Source organism: Tasmannia lanceolata, unplaced genomic scaffold (genome assembly GCF_043159265.1).
Source record: "Tasmannia lanceolata isolate RefF3 unplaced genomic scaffold, GAP_Taslan_0.1 ptg000003l, whole genome shotgun sequence".
Classification (NCBI taxonomy): Eukaryota; Viridiplantae; Streptophyta; class Magnoliopsida; order Canellales; family Winteraceae; genus Tasmannia; species Tasmannia lanceolata.
Genome location: NW_027518680.1, coordinates 14,511,215 through 14,526,053, shown reverse-complemented (window position 1 = coordinate 14,526,053; position 14,839 = coordinate 14,511,215). Strand labels below are relative to the sequence as shown.

At 39.4% G+C, this 14,839-nt stretch overlaps 1 protein-coding gene and 1 pseudogene across 3 annotated transcripts; one reads left to right on the top strand and one right to left on the bottom strand.

Moving 5' to 3' along the window:
- Positions 1-272: 272 nt before the first annotated feature.
- Positions 273-2,420, bottom strand: LOC143852216 (tRNA/rRNA methyltransferase (SpoU) family protein). The gene has a single exon (XM_077361599.1). The coding sequence runs from the start codon at positions 2,347-2,349 to the stop codon at positions 571-573; it is 1,779 nt and encodes a 592-aa protein (XP_077217714.1). The 5' UTR covers positions 2,350-2,420; the 3' UTR covers positions 273-570.
- Positions 2,421-2,928: 508 nt separating this feature from the next.
- LOC143852203 (mitochondrial import inner membrane translocase subunit TIM17-2 pseudogene) lies at positions 2,929-13,909 on the top strand (annotated as a pseudogene). Of its 2 annotated transcripts, none has more exons than XR_013236743.1 (2): positions 2,929-3,933; positions 6,845-7,370. The product of XR_013236743.1 is annotated as a mitochondrial import inner membrane translocase subunit TIM17-2 pseudogene, transcript variant X2 (transcript). The 2 variants fall into 2 exon arrangements; XR_013236740.1 differs by lacking the exon at positions 6,845-7,370 and adding an exon at positions 13,575-13,909 and having other exon boundaries at positions 2,932-3,933.
- Positions 13,910-14,839: the final 930 nt, after the last annotated feature.

Sequence of the window (14,839 nt, the reverse complement as noted above, 5' to 3'; positions counted from 1 at the left end):
TATAAGACCCTCAGGAAGCACTATGCACCCAAAACTTTAATAATGTTGTTTAATGCCTGAGGAGGATGGTCTTAATTCTTAAATCAATTCTGTGATAAATATGTTTTCCAAACTAAAACAAATAGGAATACACTGGAGTTTTATATTATACATATAGCAATAAATAATTGAAAAGACAATAGCTTTTAGTAACAAACAGCCTTGTTGACGTGTGTCTAACACAATAAATTCTCAAAAATGATGTGCCTTACATTCATGGTTGGATAGAAAAATCAGACAACAAATTCCATGACTACTTACTTAGTCCTTTGAATCATAGTTCCATTCATTATAACATAAATTTATTTAAAACTACATCATTGCTTCTGAGAAATTTCAAGTCCATTACAGATCTCCAAATGACTACCACAAGAAAACAAAATGACATTTGATGATCTGCCTTGAAAACATAATGATACACTGCAACAAAGAAACTTCATATGGTTCACTTGTAAATAGCAAAGAGAAAATTCAAATATATGAGCCAGATCAACAGAAAATGAGATGACATATTCATTATAACAAGCAACCTCATTCAAGACCATCGACTTTTTTACCACCTAAGAAATGATTAGTGCTTCCAACCAAATGGTAAAGAAGTACACCGGCAGCAACACTTACATTCAAGCTCTCTACAGCTACAAAGGACTGATATTCCTTACCTGAACATATTGGATCAGTCCCTTCAGATTCCTCACCTTCAACTCCCCCGGCAGATAAACCCATGGGAGTGTTCCCGGGGATTCTAATCAACTGAGTACAGGATCTCTCAACCAGAGGTCTCAAACCAGTGCCTTCACTACCCAACACAAGAATAGTCGGTGCACCGCCAGCAACCTCATTCAATGGAACAGCTTTCGAAGAAACCGAGCCTCCAAGAACCCGCCATCCATTTTCAACTGAGGATGCCAAAAACTGCATCATATTTTTGCAAGACCTTAACTCAATCAATTCGAGTGAACCCGCACTCGCTTTGCTCACAACTCCACTCAGAGGAGCTGAATTCTTTGCACATAACACCACCCCTGCTGCTCCAAAGAAATAAGATGACCGAACAATGGCCCCTAAATTTTGAGGATCTGTAACCTCATCCAAAGCAACCCAAAGGGGAGCTGTAACTCCCTCAACTAAAACAGGGTCTAGTTCCCTAATACTAACCATCTCCAATGGAGAAGCGTCTAGCACCAAGCCCTGATGAGGCCGGTTGTCGACAACCATATTGAGGTCATGCTTTGAAGCTTCTTTTACAGTTAATCCTATCTTTTCTGCGATTCTTATCGCCTTCTCTATCCCTCTCTTGTCCTTCTTTTTCCTGTTATTTCCACTCAAATCCATTCCTTCCTGAACATACAAAGTATAGAATTGCCTTCTCCCTACTGTTAGTGCTGCTGAAACAGGACCAACCCCATAAATCCCTTCACCAACCATCTTTGGTACAGTTGATTCTGTAGCCTCTTTCCATGTTTTCCTACCCCAATTTTCCTGTTTATTCCACGTATGAATCTCCGGATTTTCAGGCCTAGTTTCTCTATCTATAATTCGCTTGTACTTATTCTTAATCCTATCCCATCTAGGATCATCAATAGGGCCGACATCTTCGTCCTCCTCCACCACCTCAACTTCCATTTTCGTAAAATCCCTTCTACCTTTTTCTGAATCATCTACCATTCTAGTTTTACTCTCCCAGTTCTCTAATGAAGGCTTCGAGCCGTTTTTCAAAAAATAAGTCTCCGCAGATTCTTCCCAAGAAGAACGACTAGTTCTTGCTGTTGGCATTTTCTCTGATCCTTTGGTCTCCCTACTTTTGTATGATGCAATCCAAGGGAGATTTTTTCTGGGTTTTACCTCTCTGTTGCTTTCCATGGCATTCTGATGAGACCCATTTGAGAAATTCCTGGCTCTCACTATATTTATGCTCTCTAGGGTTTTCAGACGAAACCCATTTGAGAAGTTTCTGGGTTTTACTTTATTGATGTTTTCTAGGCCTTGATGATAAAACCCACAAAAGAAAATTCTGGGTTTTGCTCCAATGTTGTTATCTAGGGTTTTTTGGTGAAACCCATTGGAGAAATTTATTGTTTTTTGACACCCATTTGAGAAAGAATGAATCTGGAAGCTCTGTGAGGAATTAAAGCATTTGGGACGGCCAGAAGCCCTAGAAACCAGAGGAAATGCGTGGCCTTTTGCGAAACTGGAGTACATGATAGGCATTGAAAAAAAATGTATTAAGGAGAAATAAAACTTTGAAATGTATCTCAGAGGGAGAAGGGGAAACCTGGAATGCAAGAACCCATTGTTGGAAGAATACATTGCCAAAAAATTCTGCTATTTGCCTCTTCAAACGCCTTGAGTTTCAGAGGTAAGGCTAAGAAGAAGCTATATCATACGAATAGGAATAGGAATTAACCAATACACTGAGGCCATTGATATTGGCACTACCATGTTTTAAAAATTGCACAAACTCTTCTTGTCTTTTATTACTTAAAGACATGCTAAGCTTGTGCAATTATAAAAACATGGTCGTGCTAATGTTGAATAAGATCAACGGTCTTGATTCCACATACATGTCCCGTATGGGGCCTAGCATTGATCATCACCTTTGATCTGTCATGAACAACATGAGATGATAGATTCTACATAATTGTGCAATCAAGACCGTTGATTTTGTTTAACATCATGAGGGGATCCACGTGGACTTTGTCCCATGCCAATCGAACATCTCAGGAAAAATAATCAATGACAAAAAAAAAATCAACGGTTCATCTTTTGATCTGTCCGATCAACGGCTCCGATCAAAACACCGCTCTCCTTTTTCTATAGGTCCGATCGACGGCTCCGATCAAAATACCGCAGCCCAGTTCCACCTCTTATTTCCCCTTCCCCAAACGACCAGCTATTTTTATGGTTTGATTGCTTCTCGACCCAAAATATCTAGGGTTTTTAGGGTTTGACTACTACTCGACCCAGACCGCGAACATCTAGAACTTTTAGGGTTTGATTACTTCTCGATCCGGAAAATCTAGGGTTTTGAGGGCTTGATTACTTCTCGACCCAGAACATCTAAGGGTTTTTAGGGTTTTTTCTCTTCTAGGATTTTTCTTCTTCTCTTCTAGGGTTTCAAGGATTTTAAGGGTTTCTAGGGTTTTCTTCTTCTCTTGGTTTCAAGGGTTTTAAATTTTTCTAGGGTTTTTCTCCTTCTCTGCATCCATGGGAACCCCAGAAACCTCTCGAGAACCCTGCCCGGACCGAATCCTCGACGACATAGGCGGGGCCTTCGGCATGGGCGCTGTGGGCGGCTCCGTATTCCACTTCCTCAAAGGCGTCTACAACTCCCCGAAAGGCGATCGCCTTATCGGCGGCTCCCAAGCCGTCCGAATGAACGCTCCCCGCGTGGGCGGGAGCTTCGCAGTCTGGGGCGGACTCTTCTCTGCCTTCGATTGCACCATGGTCTACGTCCGCCAGAAAGAAGATCCCTGGAACTCCATCATCGCCGGAGCCGCCACCGGTGGCTTCTTACAGATGCGTCAGGGGATGGGGGCCGCCTCGAGATCGGCTATGTTTGGTGGGGTTCTTCTTGCTCTTATTGAAGGTGCTGGGATTATGCTTAATAAGGTTCTTAGTGCTCAGCCTTTGCCGCCGATTGAGGAGACTATGCCGAGTAAACCCGGCGTTGGAGCGGGGTTTCCGGTGGGATCGATGCCGGCTCCAGCACCTGCGATGGAGGGTTCTGGGGAGGGGTCGGGTTCGTGGTTTGGTGGGTTTTTTGGGGGCGGGAAGAAGCAGGAGGCTGCGAATGGGGGTGGGACGAAGACGGAGATTTTGGAGAGTTTTGATCAACCCAGTTCGCCGATTCCGTCGTTTGAGTACAAGTGAAGCAGTGGAGGTTGAGTTGAGGTAAGATGAGGGTTTTAGTTTATTTCTTTCAGATGTATTTGAGTTTAAATTGACATTTTTTTTTTTCATGAATTTAATGTTCAGGTATGGGTTGAATTTTGAATTTGTTATGTTGGTACATGAATGTATTGTACTGCTTTTTGACTGTAAGTGTTATTGAAAGTTTTTAAAGAGAATGATTAGGAGGCTCTGATGAGAGATTTATCTTTTTTTTTTTTTTTGTGTTTCTTTGAACAATGCACTACTCCTTTTAATCATATGTTAATGTATTTGCATCTGTCGGTTATTTGGCTTTCTTTGTAATGCTAGATTATTTATTTGTTATCTGATGTGGCTACATAACTCTCTTTAGGCAATGATAGAAATGGAAAAAAAATGAAATTGTGCTGTGGTTTTATGAACTCTACTTGGTATGATTACCCTCCAATTTTTTTGTTATCAGTTGTATTAGTGAGTTGAAATCTCATCCCTTTCTTGATTTTTTAACATGTCCAAATGTTTGGTAAATTCTATATTACATGCTAGGTGAAACCAAGCAGTGGGTGGATGAGTTACCACTGTTTTCTTATCAGATCAGATGGCCATGATGGAAGGCTCAGTGTGACTTTTCTTGATGAACTCTTTAGGGACGGTCTAATGGAGCTGGCGTAGCAATCCTTGAGATATTCTTATAATAGCCTGCTGTGAAAATCTACAAGTAACTAAGTTAGATATTTTTATCTCTGCAGGATAATGATGATGATATTTTGTTCTTGCTTACACTTGACAAGTCAAACAGTCCACAACATTACATCAAAATTCTTATATGTTCGAATCAATTGAAAGTGTGGGGTTTAAAAAAATTAAATAGACAAATTGGTTCCCGTGGGTCACTAGGCCAGTGGATAGTGATCGAAAATGATTTATCTGATATTCGGTAGGAAGGTAATGCTTTATGAATGACATAATATTAAAAGCTGTTGGTTGGGCTTTTTGTTTTGGGATTCTAGAGGAGTGTCAAATAATGTCAGATCTGCTAATTCGAGGGCTATTTTGCAGGGTGGGAGAGTTTTTTGGGATTGGAATTAGGTAAAGGGTACCTGCGGGCAATAGAGTCTGTAGGAAGAACCATGGTGTGTTTTAGTGCTTTAAGTCATTGGGAGATATGTAGGGAGTTATTAGGTTGCAAAGGGGTGAAGGTCGAAGAGTATTACTTAAATATAGATGATAGGATTGCTTGGAACTTAAAAGAAGTGAGATTGGGTATTTTTGAGATTTCTTAATATGCTGGACTAGGTTTGGTATACTGTTAAGAGTGTGGAAGTGATGTCCCAATGCAGTCTCATGTCTTTTTATTGGTACTTCAGTAGGTATGGGCTTCAGTCGTTCCTAGGTCTACCTAGAGTGTGCTTTTCGTTGGATAATATTTTTTAATAATATTCTGATGGTAGACCACTTGAATCATTGGCCTTGATGCATCCTTAATAATTGTGCCATGTGTAAGGCATCAGAGGAGGAGATTATGGTGCGTCTTCTCTAGTTTTGGAAGTAGCTGTGTGATGCCGTCACATATAGAAGCTATGGTTCTTCTATTGGAAGTTATGCATAGTTTAAGTTGAGCAGTTGGTGTGTGAGGCCATATGGTATAGGGCTGCAACAGGGTCGGGTTGGGTCGGGTTCCCATTATCTCGGCCCTTACCCGCCCTGACCATGAGTCAGGGCCGAAAAACCTCAAGCCATTGCCCGTCCTACAGGGCTCAGTGCTGGGCCTGGCCCGCCCTGATTGGGCAGGGCTTGGCCGGGCCGGCCCTAATTGACCATAGTGCAAATACCTGTCAAGAGTGCCAAAAATAAAGCAACCACTTATCATATAGAACAAAATGATCAATAAACAGAGAAAGGGAACAAAATAAGACAATATGAATTCAACATGACGGGCAACAAAAACAATTAATAACAAAAATCTAAAGAAACATCAATCCTAGATAATAGAAAACATTAGCAAAAGAAACATGCATAGATGGTTCAATTCTATAATAGAAAACTTAGGGTCGGGCCGGGTCACGGTACCCGAGGCATTAACCGAGAACCCGACCCGACCTGAGTCAGGGTCTAAAAAAATGAACCTTGACCCGCCCTCAGGGTTGGAAAATCCAGCTCTGATCCTGTTCGGGCTCAGGGCGGGTCAGGGCTGACAGGGCCAAACTTGCACCCCTTATTATGGTATATCTCATTATTTTGTCTCTTCTTAACAGTCATTTTTTTTCATATTGTAAATGTTAAAATAAGTGAATGAAGTAGCGCATACCCCACGATATGGACACACACTCTTACTCCCACTAGCATTTTCTCTCTTTCTCTTCTTTAATGTTGTAAATTACATGGTATCATAGCAGGATTAGATCCACCTTGCCTTATATTTAATCCCTTCTTCTTCATCAATCTACATCAAGTAGTCCAAAGAAGCTACCAAAGAGTGAAAATGAGAAAACCCTTCCACCCTACCTGTACGACAAGCCCCATCAGCTGTATGACACATCTCATTCTAGGTCTCAGACATGTGCTAAGTGGTGAATAAATATCATCCTTGAGATATTTTTAAAGATATTTATTTCAATTTTGTGGATGGATAGAAAGTTTTTTTATAAAAAACATTTTTTTATAAAAATCATCTATTCTTAAATTTAATAGAGCAAATCTGTAATACTTTGATCTAATCTCTCCATTAGAAATATCTTTTTTTAAAGTGGCTTCTCATGTTTCAGCATCGTTTTTTCTATGGTGAATCTTGTGGAAGTAATTTGATTTGATTTGGATAAAGATTGAGGGCATTGGAACTGATTTTCTAAGGCTCTTGTGATCTTGGAAGTGACCTATTTTTCATGTATTTTTGTCTGAGATTAAGTTTTTCATGAAAGCATATGTTGGACAGCCATTATTAGGTATTGATTGATGTGTTGAAGTTGTTTGAGTTTGGACCGTGTCCAAAGTAAACTCATCTGGCAGTTTTGTATGAGTGTTCGGCATCCGACTCTTGGATATTAGGAGATGAAATAACAAGGAACGATAATTCCTTGCCTTCCAGGTATAATGCTTCCTGTTCTTAAATAATAATTTAGTAATACGTAGGACATGCAATGTAGTATCTTATATGATTGTTTTGCTCATATGAATTCTTTATCTAGCTGATGCCGGGTACCCTTTATTGGGACATTTTATTACTCATATCGGGGCACAAGATACCATCTCAATGAGATCATGGGCTGCAGGCCAAACATTGCTAATGAGCCATTCAATCATAGGCATTCATCATGCTGAAATGTCATCCGAGTGTGCCTTCGATGTTTTGAAGAAGCGTTTCAACATTATTTACGAAGAACCTATGTATCCCTTCGAGAAGCATATCGATATTATGTTAACTTGTTTGTTGCGTCGACAATTACACTAGAGGGTTTTTTTTTTAAAAATATTAAAAATTGGGAAAAATACACTTAGACCACCTGTGGTTTCTGACACATTCAACTTAACCCCTAATGTTTAAAAAGTTACAAGTAGACCCCCTATGGTTTCAATTTGTATACGGTAGGCCCCCTCAGTCGACGGATTCATCCACAGATTGAAGGGTTAGGATGATCCGATGGAGCTGATTTTTTGGGCACACCCTATCTATGTCAGGGCCCATCAAATGAACGCTTTGGATCATCCAAACAATGTGCGACCTTACCCGAATCCAAACACTACCAAAAACACAGTGGGCCCACATTGTTTGGATGATCCAAAGCTTTCATTTGATGGGCCCTGATATAGATAGGGTGTGCCTAAAAAATCAGCTCCATCGGATCATCCTAACCTTTCAATCTGCGAACCGTCAACTGAGGGGGTCTACCTTACACAAATTGAAACCACAGGGGGTCTACTTGTAACTTTTTAAACATTAGGGGTTAAGTTGAATGTGTCAGAAACTACAAGGGGGCCTAAGTGTATTTTTCCCTTAAAAATTAATTGCCAGGAAATCAAGACGTACAAAAGAGAGGGACAAGGTGTCCCAAATACAATACCAATTACACTAGAAGGTTCATGCCAAATGATTTAATAGTGAATGATATCGATCAACATAAAGCGTATAAGAAGAGGATAGTGAATGATATCGATCAACAGAAAGCGTATAAGAAGAGGACTCTGTTGCATTTCCAACGCTTTCAAGGGAAGAAGATCGAAGAGACGGATTAGAATTAGAAATTAAATCACGACAGCTGTGGAATGATTTCCAACAAACCCGTCAACGTTAGGATAAAATATTCACTATGTTTATGTATTTGTACTAATGTTTATGGATATGATGACATTATGGTTATTGATTGTTCGGTTCTGTAGTTGTTTATTGTTATGATGTTGATGTGGTGGTTGATTGATCACACTCATATGATTGTCTACTGTTATCATGTTATGTTTTTTTTAATGTCTATCATGTTGTTATGGTTATTGTTTGATCAGTTATATGTTTAAGTTTTCGTACTACAGTACTTATATTGGTGTTTATTTTCACAACTTTTGTTAGCGTGAAAATGGCATTTGATGATATAAAGAGGAAAGGGAAAAATGTAATGTGGAACATTGAGATGGTCTGGGTTTTAGTAAATTCTCTGTTACAACAAGCCAGCGGAGGTAACAAAATATCTAATGGCTTTTAGGACGTGAAGTATAATGCAACGGCCAATGACATTAACAATCACTTCAATCTGAAGCTGACAAAGGATAACAACAAAAATCGTATCCAGACCATAGTTGCCGGAAACTCCTTGGGCGGGTGGGAAACCCGTTTCTCGCGGTTGGGAAACTCGTTTCCCCTAAAATGAGGGAAACACTTTTCGAAAACGTTTCCAAAATATGATATAAAATTGGAGAAATATTTCTGAAACACATGGGAAACATATGAAAAACTAATGTAAATAATGTGTAAACGCGTGATAGACGTATGCAACACTCATAGAATTCTACGCATATGAGATGTGTAGGAAACATGTGTGGAACTTACAAAAATCATTGTGGAAAAAACACATCATTTCCTAAGACGTTTCTCTTACGATTTTCTATTGTTTCTCATTTCTTGTTTCCCTTGTATTTTTTTTCATGCGTGTCCCATTTCCGTTTCACGTTTTGTTTCCCGTTTCCGTTTCCATTTCCATTTCCCACCCTGGTAACTATGATCCAGACCTTAAAACAGTCATATAAGATGGTGAATAGCCTGCTTAATCAAAGTGGGTTTGGCTGGGATAGTACTACAAAAACTATTTTACTATATACTTTTCCCTTAAAAAATGCCGTTCAACTAACTCACTAAGCACAATTTCTTAGGCCAAAAAATATTTGGTTATGTATCCTTAATACAGCGTGATTTCTGACATCAGAAGATATTTGTCGACAAAAGTTAAGTACAGTTGTTAGGGACTAAAAGTGTACGGGTCTTACATGTCTCACATAGTAGTAAGTAAATCGTACATGCATTACTTATTAATGGATTTCAATTGTTTGCTTATATATTTTCTCAGTCCTTGTATTTCAAAGAGATTTTTTGAGGTCCGCATGAGTTATACAAGGAGATGAGGGATGTTTTTGGAGTAGATTATGCCACATGACAATGGAGTGGGTAAAGGGTAGCAACTACTCAAGAGGTGGATAGCAGCATTCCCTCTACTCAACTGATAGGTCTGGAAAACAAATCAAACAACTTTTTTAATGGCTAGACACCATCAAAATCACAGAGTTGGTGCCACCATCTATTGGGTGAGCAGTAGAGGAGTCAGTGACTCATCCCCACTTTCAGGGAATAGACAGGAACCAAGCTGAAGGCAAAGGAGACATCGAACAGGTCAATAAATGGGTACAATGGAAAAAAGTTGCTTTTAAGATGACTCAGGTGGTACCATTCAAAAAAAAAAAAAAAGATGACTCAGGTGGTTATTGCTATCGAAAAGCTTTCTATCCGAGTTGACCTCGAAGATCTTTACACAGCAGTTGAAGGGGTTCAAGGTCATAGCTCAGAGGTACTGTTGAAGACATTGGACTATTGGAGTACCTCAACTGTAAACTGATTGTAGCTCGACTATCTTTTATATATAACGATGTTCATAGGAGGGCATTCATTGGTTGGCAATGGCCTGATTTATCTAGTAGATGAACGTTTTTTATGATGGATTTGAATCGTGGGATTAGGACTTTCTATACAAGAAAACTTCTATGAATAGAAAAACTTGGATATAATGTTTTTTGGATATTTTTTTCTACTTTTATGCATATTTGACTGATTTGCATGTTCTAACCCTTCATATTGCTTGTTATTAATCTATGTACTTATATGTACATATCAAAACATGCGCAAAACAAATAAAAATTTATTACGTCGTCTTTAGCGGCAGACAAGGGATGTTTTTCTCTTGGCCAGAGTTTTAAGTTCAAGATGATGGCTAAAATGGAGCCTTATACTGCTCGTATAGTAGTGCGGAGGAGGCTGAAGAATAGTTGACCGCAATACCGCATACATGGGTCAGAACATAGTAGCTCCACTTCAAACATAAGTGTTTGAAGAACCTAAACCTACAACTTCAATGCTGCTATGAGTTGCTATCATTATCATCTTGTTTTTGGGTTATACTTTTTTCTCTTAAAAATATTGGTTGTGTTGTGAAATGTATAGTGAGTCCACTTTTTTGAAACATTAGGATGTCTCTATGTGGGTCCCATATTAGATGCATAAATTGGCAAACATTGGTTTCAGATAATATCTATGGTGAAGTTAGTAAACATGCCATGTGCTTTCTATCCTACAGAACGCGTCATTTTGTATTTTTAATTTATTTTCCTTACCGTTTCTAGACAACTGCATGCTCAGACCACTGCTTTTCCTTTCCAATTCCTTACTATTTGCCATGCCATTTCCTTTTCCTTTCCCGTTCAAGTAGCGCAACAGTAACAGAATGAACCATTCACAAAACTTGTTTTCACTTCTAAAGTTTTGTCGTGCAGTGGAAAGTGAGGAAACCTTAAACATCTTAGAAGTATATATAAGGCTTAGGCTAGAGACGTTTTAAATACACTAGACACTTGAAAGATCTAATAAGTCTATAAGACCTAGTCAAGCCCAATTCAAATTTGAAAGCTAGTTCACTAAGCCACAGGCATACTAATAAAGTGGTGGGTCCAATGGATTAAGCAAGGGCCTAACCATTCACAGGGATAAAAATTAGCGTGGTTAGATAAAATAGACCCACCGCTAAATGTGCTGACTTTGATCTAATTGATTAGATGCAATAGGCCCACACCACTCGCTTTTCATCAAATTACTTGAATACAACAGACCCCTCTGTTTGTGGTAATATGGTGCTGTCTTTAATCTAATTGATTTGATATGTTGTCTCCACCACGTACCGGTATTTGTCTCTATCAAGCTGCTTATACACACACGCACACACATCAGTTAAAATTGCAAGCTGCTTATACACACACACACACACACACGCACACACATTAGTTAAAATTGCTTGATCTTTTCTATAAGATCCTTGGTTATCACTAGGTGGTGTTTGACTCGATCTTTTTCATAAGATCTGTGGTTATCTCTGAGTAGTGAGTGGCGTTTATTTTTTGAATGATTCACCAAGTGGTGTGTGTCTTGATCTTTTAAATCTACAGACCTTAGTGAAATGTGTTTTAACTCGATCATTTTCTTAGATATGTTAACTTCATTGAGCTGTGTTTGCCTCTATTTTTAGTGACGATTTATCAACATACCAAGTATAGTTTGTTGTGAATCTCTCTAGCATCTCCTTTAAAGTGTTTGTGGGTATCTGATTATAGCCCCCACTTTTAAGTTTCTCCTAATTAAGATATATTGAACTATATTGTTAACTCAATGATCTCTCTCTCTCTCTCTCTCTCTCTCTGAAGGGAAATAAATTGATTCTCCAGTTATAGTGTTAACTCAATGGATTTTTTCTGATCACGGTGGGGACTTAACACTTGTGATTTTTTGGGAATTCTTAAGGAGACTCAGTTATACCCTTCTCATATTTTGGTAGTGCAAACCTCATCTTGAGGTCATATAGTCTGGTACGGTTTAGTCCAGGATAAAGAGTTGCCAAAATCCCTTGCATGTTGGTAGGCTAACTATATTCAATAAGGGGCATTGTGACACATAGTTTCAAAACTCCGTGTTATCGTAGACTTCCCTTAGTCGACTCCCTTTTACCTTGGCCGTGTTGTCCAAGTCTGCATTTTGCGTCACAGTCAATCAAAACTCCTTTGACTCTCGCGAGTTATGACCGCATCAACCAAGTACTCGACTGCATCGTGCCAAGTCGACTAGGATTTGCTTTGGATGCCTTCTGACCCACATCCACGTTTTAAAACGTTGTTGCAACGCACCTCTAAGATCTGATTTGAAGGTTATTAGATTAATTGATTGACATGCAGTTTATTTTCAACAATTTGAAGATATATTAGGGTCTATTAATTTTGTTAACCCGATGAACCCTAGCCAAGTCACGGTTGAGCGCTTTGAGAGGATGAACTTTCAAAGGTGGGAACAAAAGATGGAGTTTCTGCTTAAAGCCTTAAAAAACTTGAGATTGTGCTCGTATGCATGCTGAATCATCTCCTGAAGAAACTAAAGCAAAGGAAGCCTTGAGGGCTCGTATTTTGAAGATGGCCAATGATGATTGCATGTGCCGACTTACTATTGTGATTGCCCTAGTAGACAAGCTCTATGACCATTCTTCAAAGAAGATAATCTGTGAAGGCATTGTCAGACTTTGCAAAATGTATATATAGTTGAGGAAGCTACCACCAAGAAGTTCATTAAAGTATTTACATTGAATTCAAATTCACAAACGATGGCCCAATAGGGTCTCAAGCGATGGAGCTACATTTGTCTTTCTTTGTTTTGCTTTTTTTTTTTTTGAAAGGTAACGATTTTACTCCAAGTACTAAAAGCCTACTAGATAGTAGGGACAAGATGTCCCAAGCATAACAGTCAGATTTACAATGTAAAAAAGTGCAAAAATTAGAGAAGGGCAGCGGAAGGCCCAATGCGAGATACATCAAAAATCACAGATGTATCTCCCCGTAAGCGCCCCCCCCCCCCCCAAAGCACCCAAGCAAGACCATCTGCCAACTCATTAGCCGATCTCCGCATATGCACCACACCCGGGGTTTGATGAGGCGTACCAAGTCCCGCATTTCATCCAGTACATGTGAAAGCCTCCGAGGACCCGGGCAACGATTCATAGCCCAGGCAATCACATTTGCCGAATCCCTTCGATGATGAGTGGTTCCCTTCTTTGTTTTGTTTTCCTTCGCGCATTTAAGAGATAGAGGTGCTTTTTTTAATTGCTAGAGATGGAGGTACTTAATTACACATTTTTGTTCTTTTCCTGCTGCTAGAGGTGCTTTTTTTAATTGCTAGAGATGGAGGTACTTAATTACACATTTTTGTTCTTTTCCTGCTGCTTGTGCTTCTATTTGAATTTTTCCTATCTTTTTTGGGACCTACTGCAGCTCTTTCTTATTTGTGTTATGAATTCAATTTAGCAAAGACATTTTTTTAGTGCAGAAGGTGAAAATGAATATATTAATCCTGCTTTGGATATATTAATGTTGGTTTGTAGGGGATGGATCAATTTTATCAAGTCAGTCAGTTTTGGTGGCGTATCTACATCTATGGGTCACTTGGTTGGAAGCACCATGAGGATTTTAGACCATGTAACTTCTTCAGAGTCAGCTCAAATGTAGTTTTGTGCATGCTTACTTGCATAGTGTTGTGCATGCTAGCAATTCAAGTAAATCTTAATAGTCTCATCTGGGGTTGGAATTTGGCATTTGTAAGTATTATTAGATGCATGGTGTGTATACAGAGATAGCTTTTAGAATATGGTGTGTATGCATGGATATGATGATACATAAAATTGAATTAAGCTGTTTCAATGTGACAGTTTCTTTTCCACATTGGGTTATACTTCGAGTCGGCGGTGTTGCATGTGCACGAACAGGTCTCACAGTCTCACCCTCTCATTGTCTCACCCTCTGAGTATGGTATCGGATTTCACACCATAGAGAAGTACCATTTAGGTGTTTCGAGTCAGTTCAGGTGCACATCCCTCGGCGTTCTAGTGATGAAAACCCAATTTATTTGCATCTCTTTTTCTAGCCAAACTGTTAGCTCTTAGATTTTCTAAACTGATGACCCAGAAAAGGGCTTGCCAGTTTAGTAGGTTGAAGAACACTGAAAGGACTGCTGTTATTTGTAAACAGTGTGACCTGGTTCATGTGTGATGGGATCCTGTTAAGAAATCGAAAGTCTAAGCCTAACCAAGTTGTAGTATATCAGAACCTGTAGATTTTATTCCGGAGCATGCTGAGCTTATTTCTGTGCTCTCTAATTGCCTACATTATCCCCCTGTTTTCTACGTTGGTTTTTAAGCAATGATTCTGAGAGAACCTAAAAATTGGGGGTGGGGATACCCTATGTCATCAGGGGAAAAAAATGATTTTGAGACGTGCCCAGATAGATATGCAGTCCGTTCTGGTTGCCTATGTCAATCAATCTTAACCTGACCCAACCCGAGTCTTGGGTCGAAGAGGGTCAACCCTATCCCAACCCGGTTCTAAATCTCTGAACCCGTCAGACTCCATTTTTCAAATTGGGTCGGGTTGGGTTCACATGGGCCGTGGCAAAAATAGAAAAACATGCTTAAAATGAATATTGGGTTCGGAGTTTATTCGGGTTGAGGTCGGGTCGCAATAAAATTAGGATAAAATCAAGGGGATAAAGATAGGGTTGGGTTTGCTTTGCCTTGAGTTGCCCAAGGTCTCAGCCATAACTAATTTCGAAATTAAATCAGGTTGTCCTTTTCTGACCCTAACTCAACCCAAC

What these genes read in the sequence shown, in the direction of transcription:
- LOC143852216 (XM_077361599.1), bottom strand. Translation starts at nt 2,349, where the DNA reads ATGTATTCTTCCAACAATGGGTTCTTGCATTCCAGGTTTCCCCTTCTC.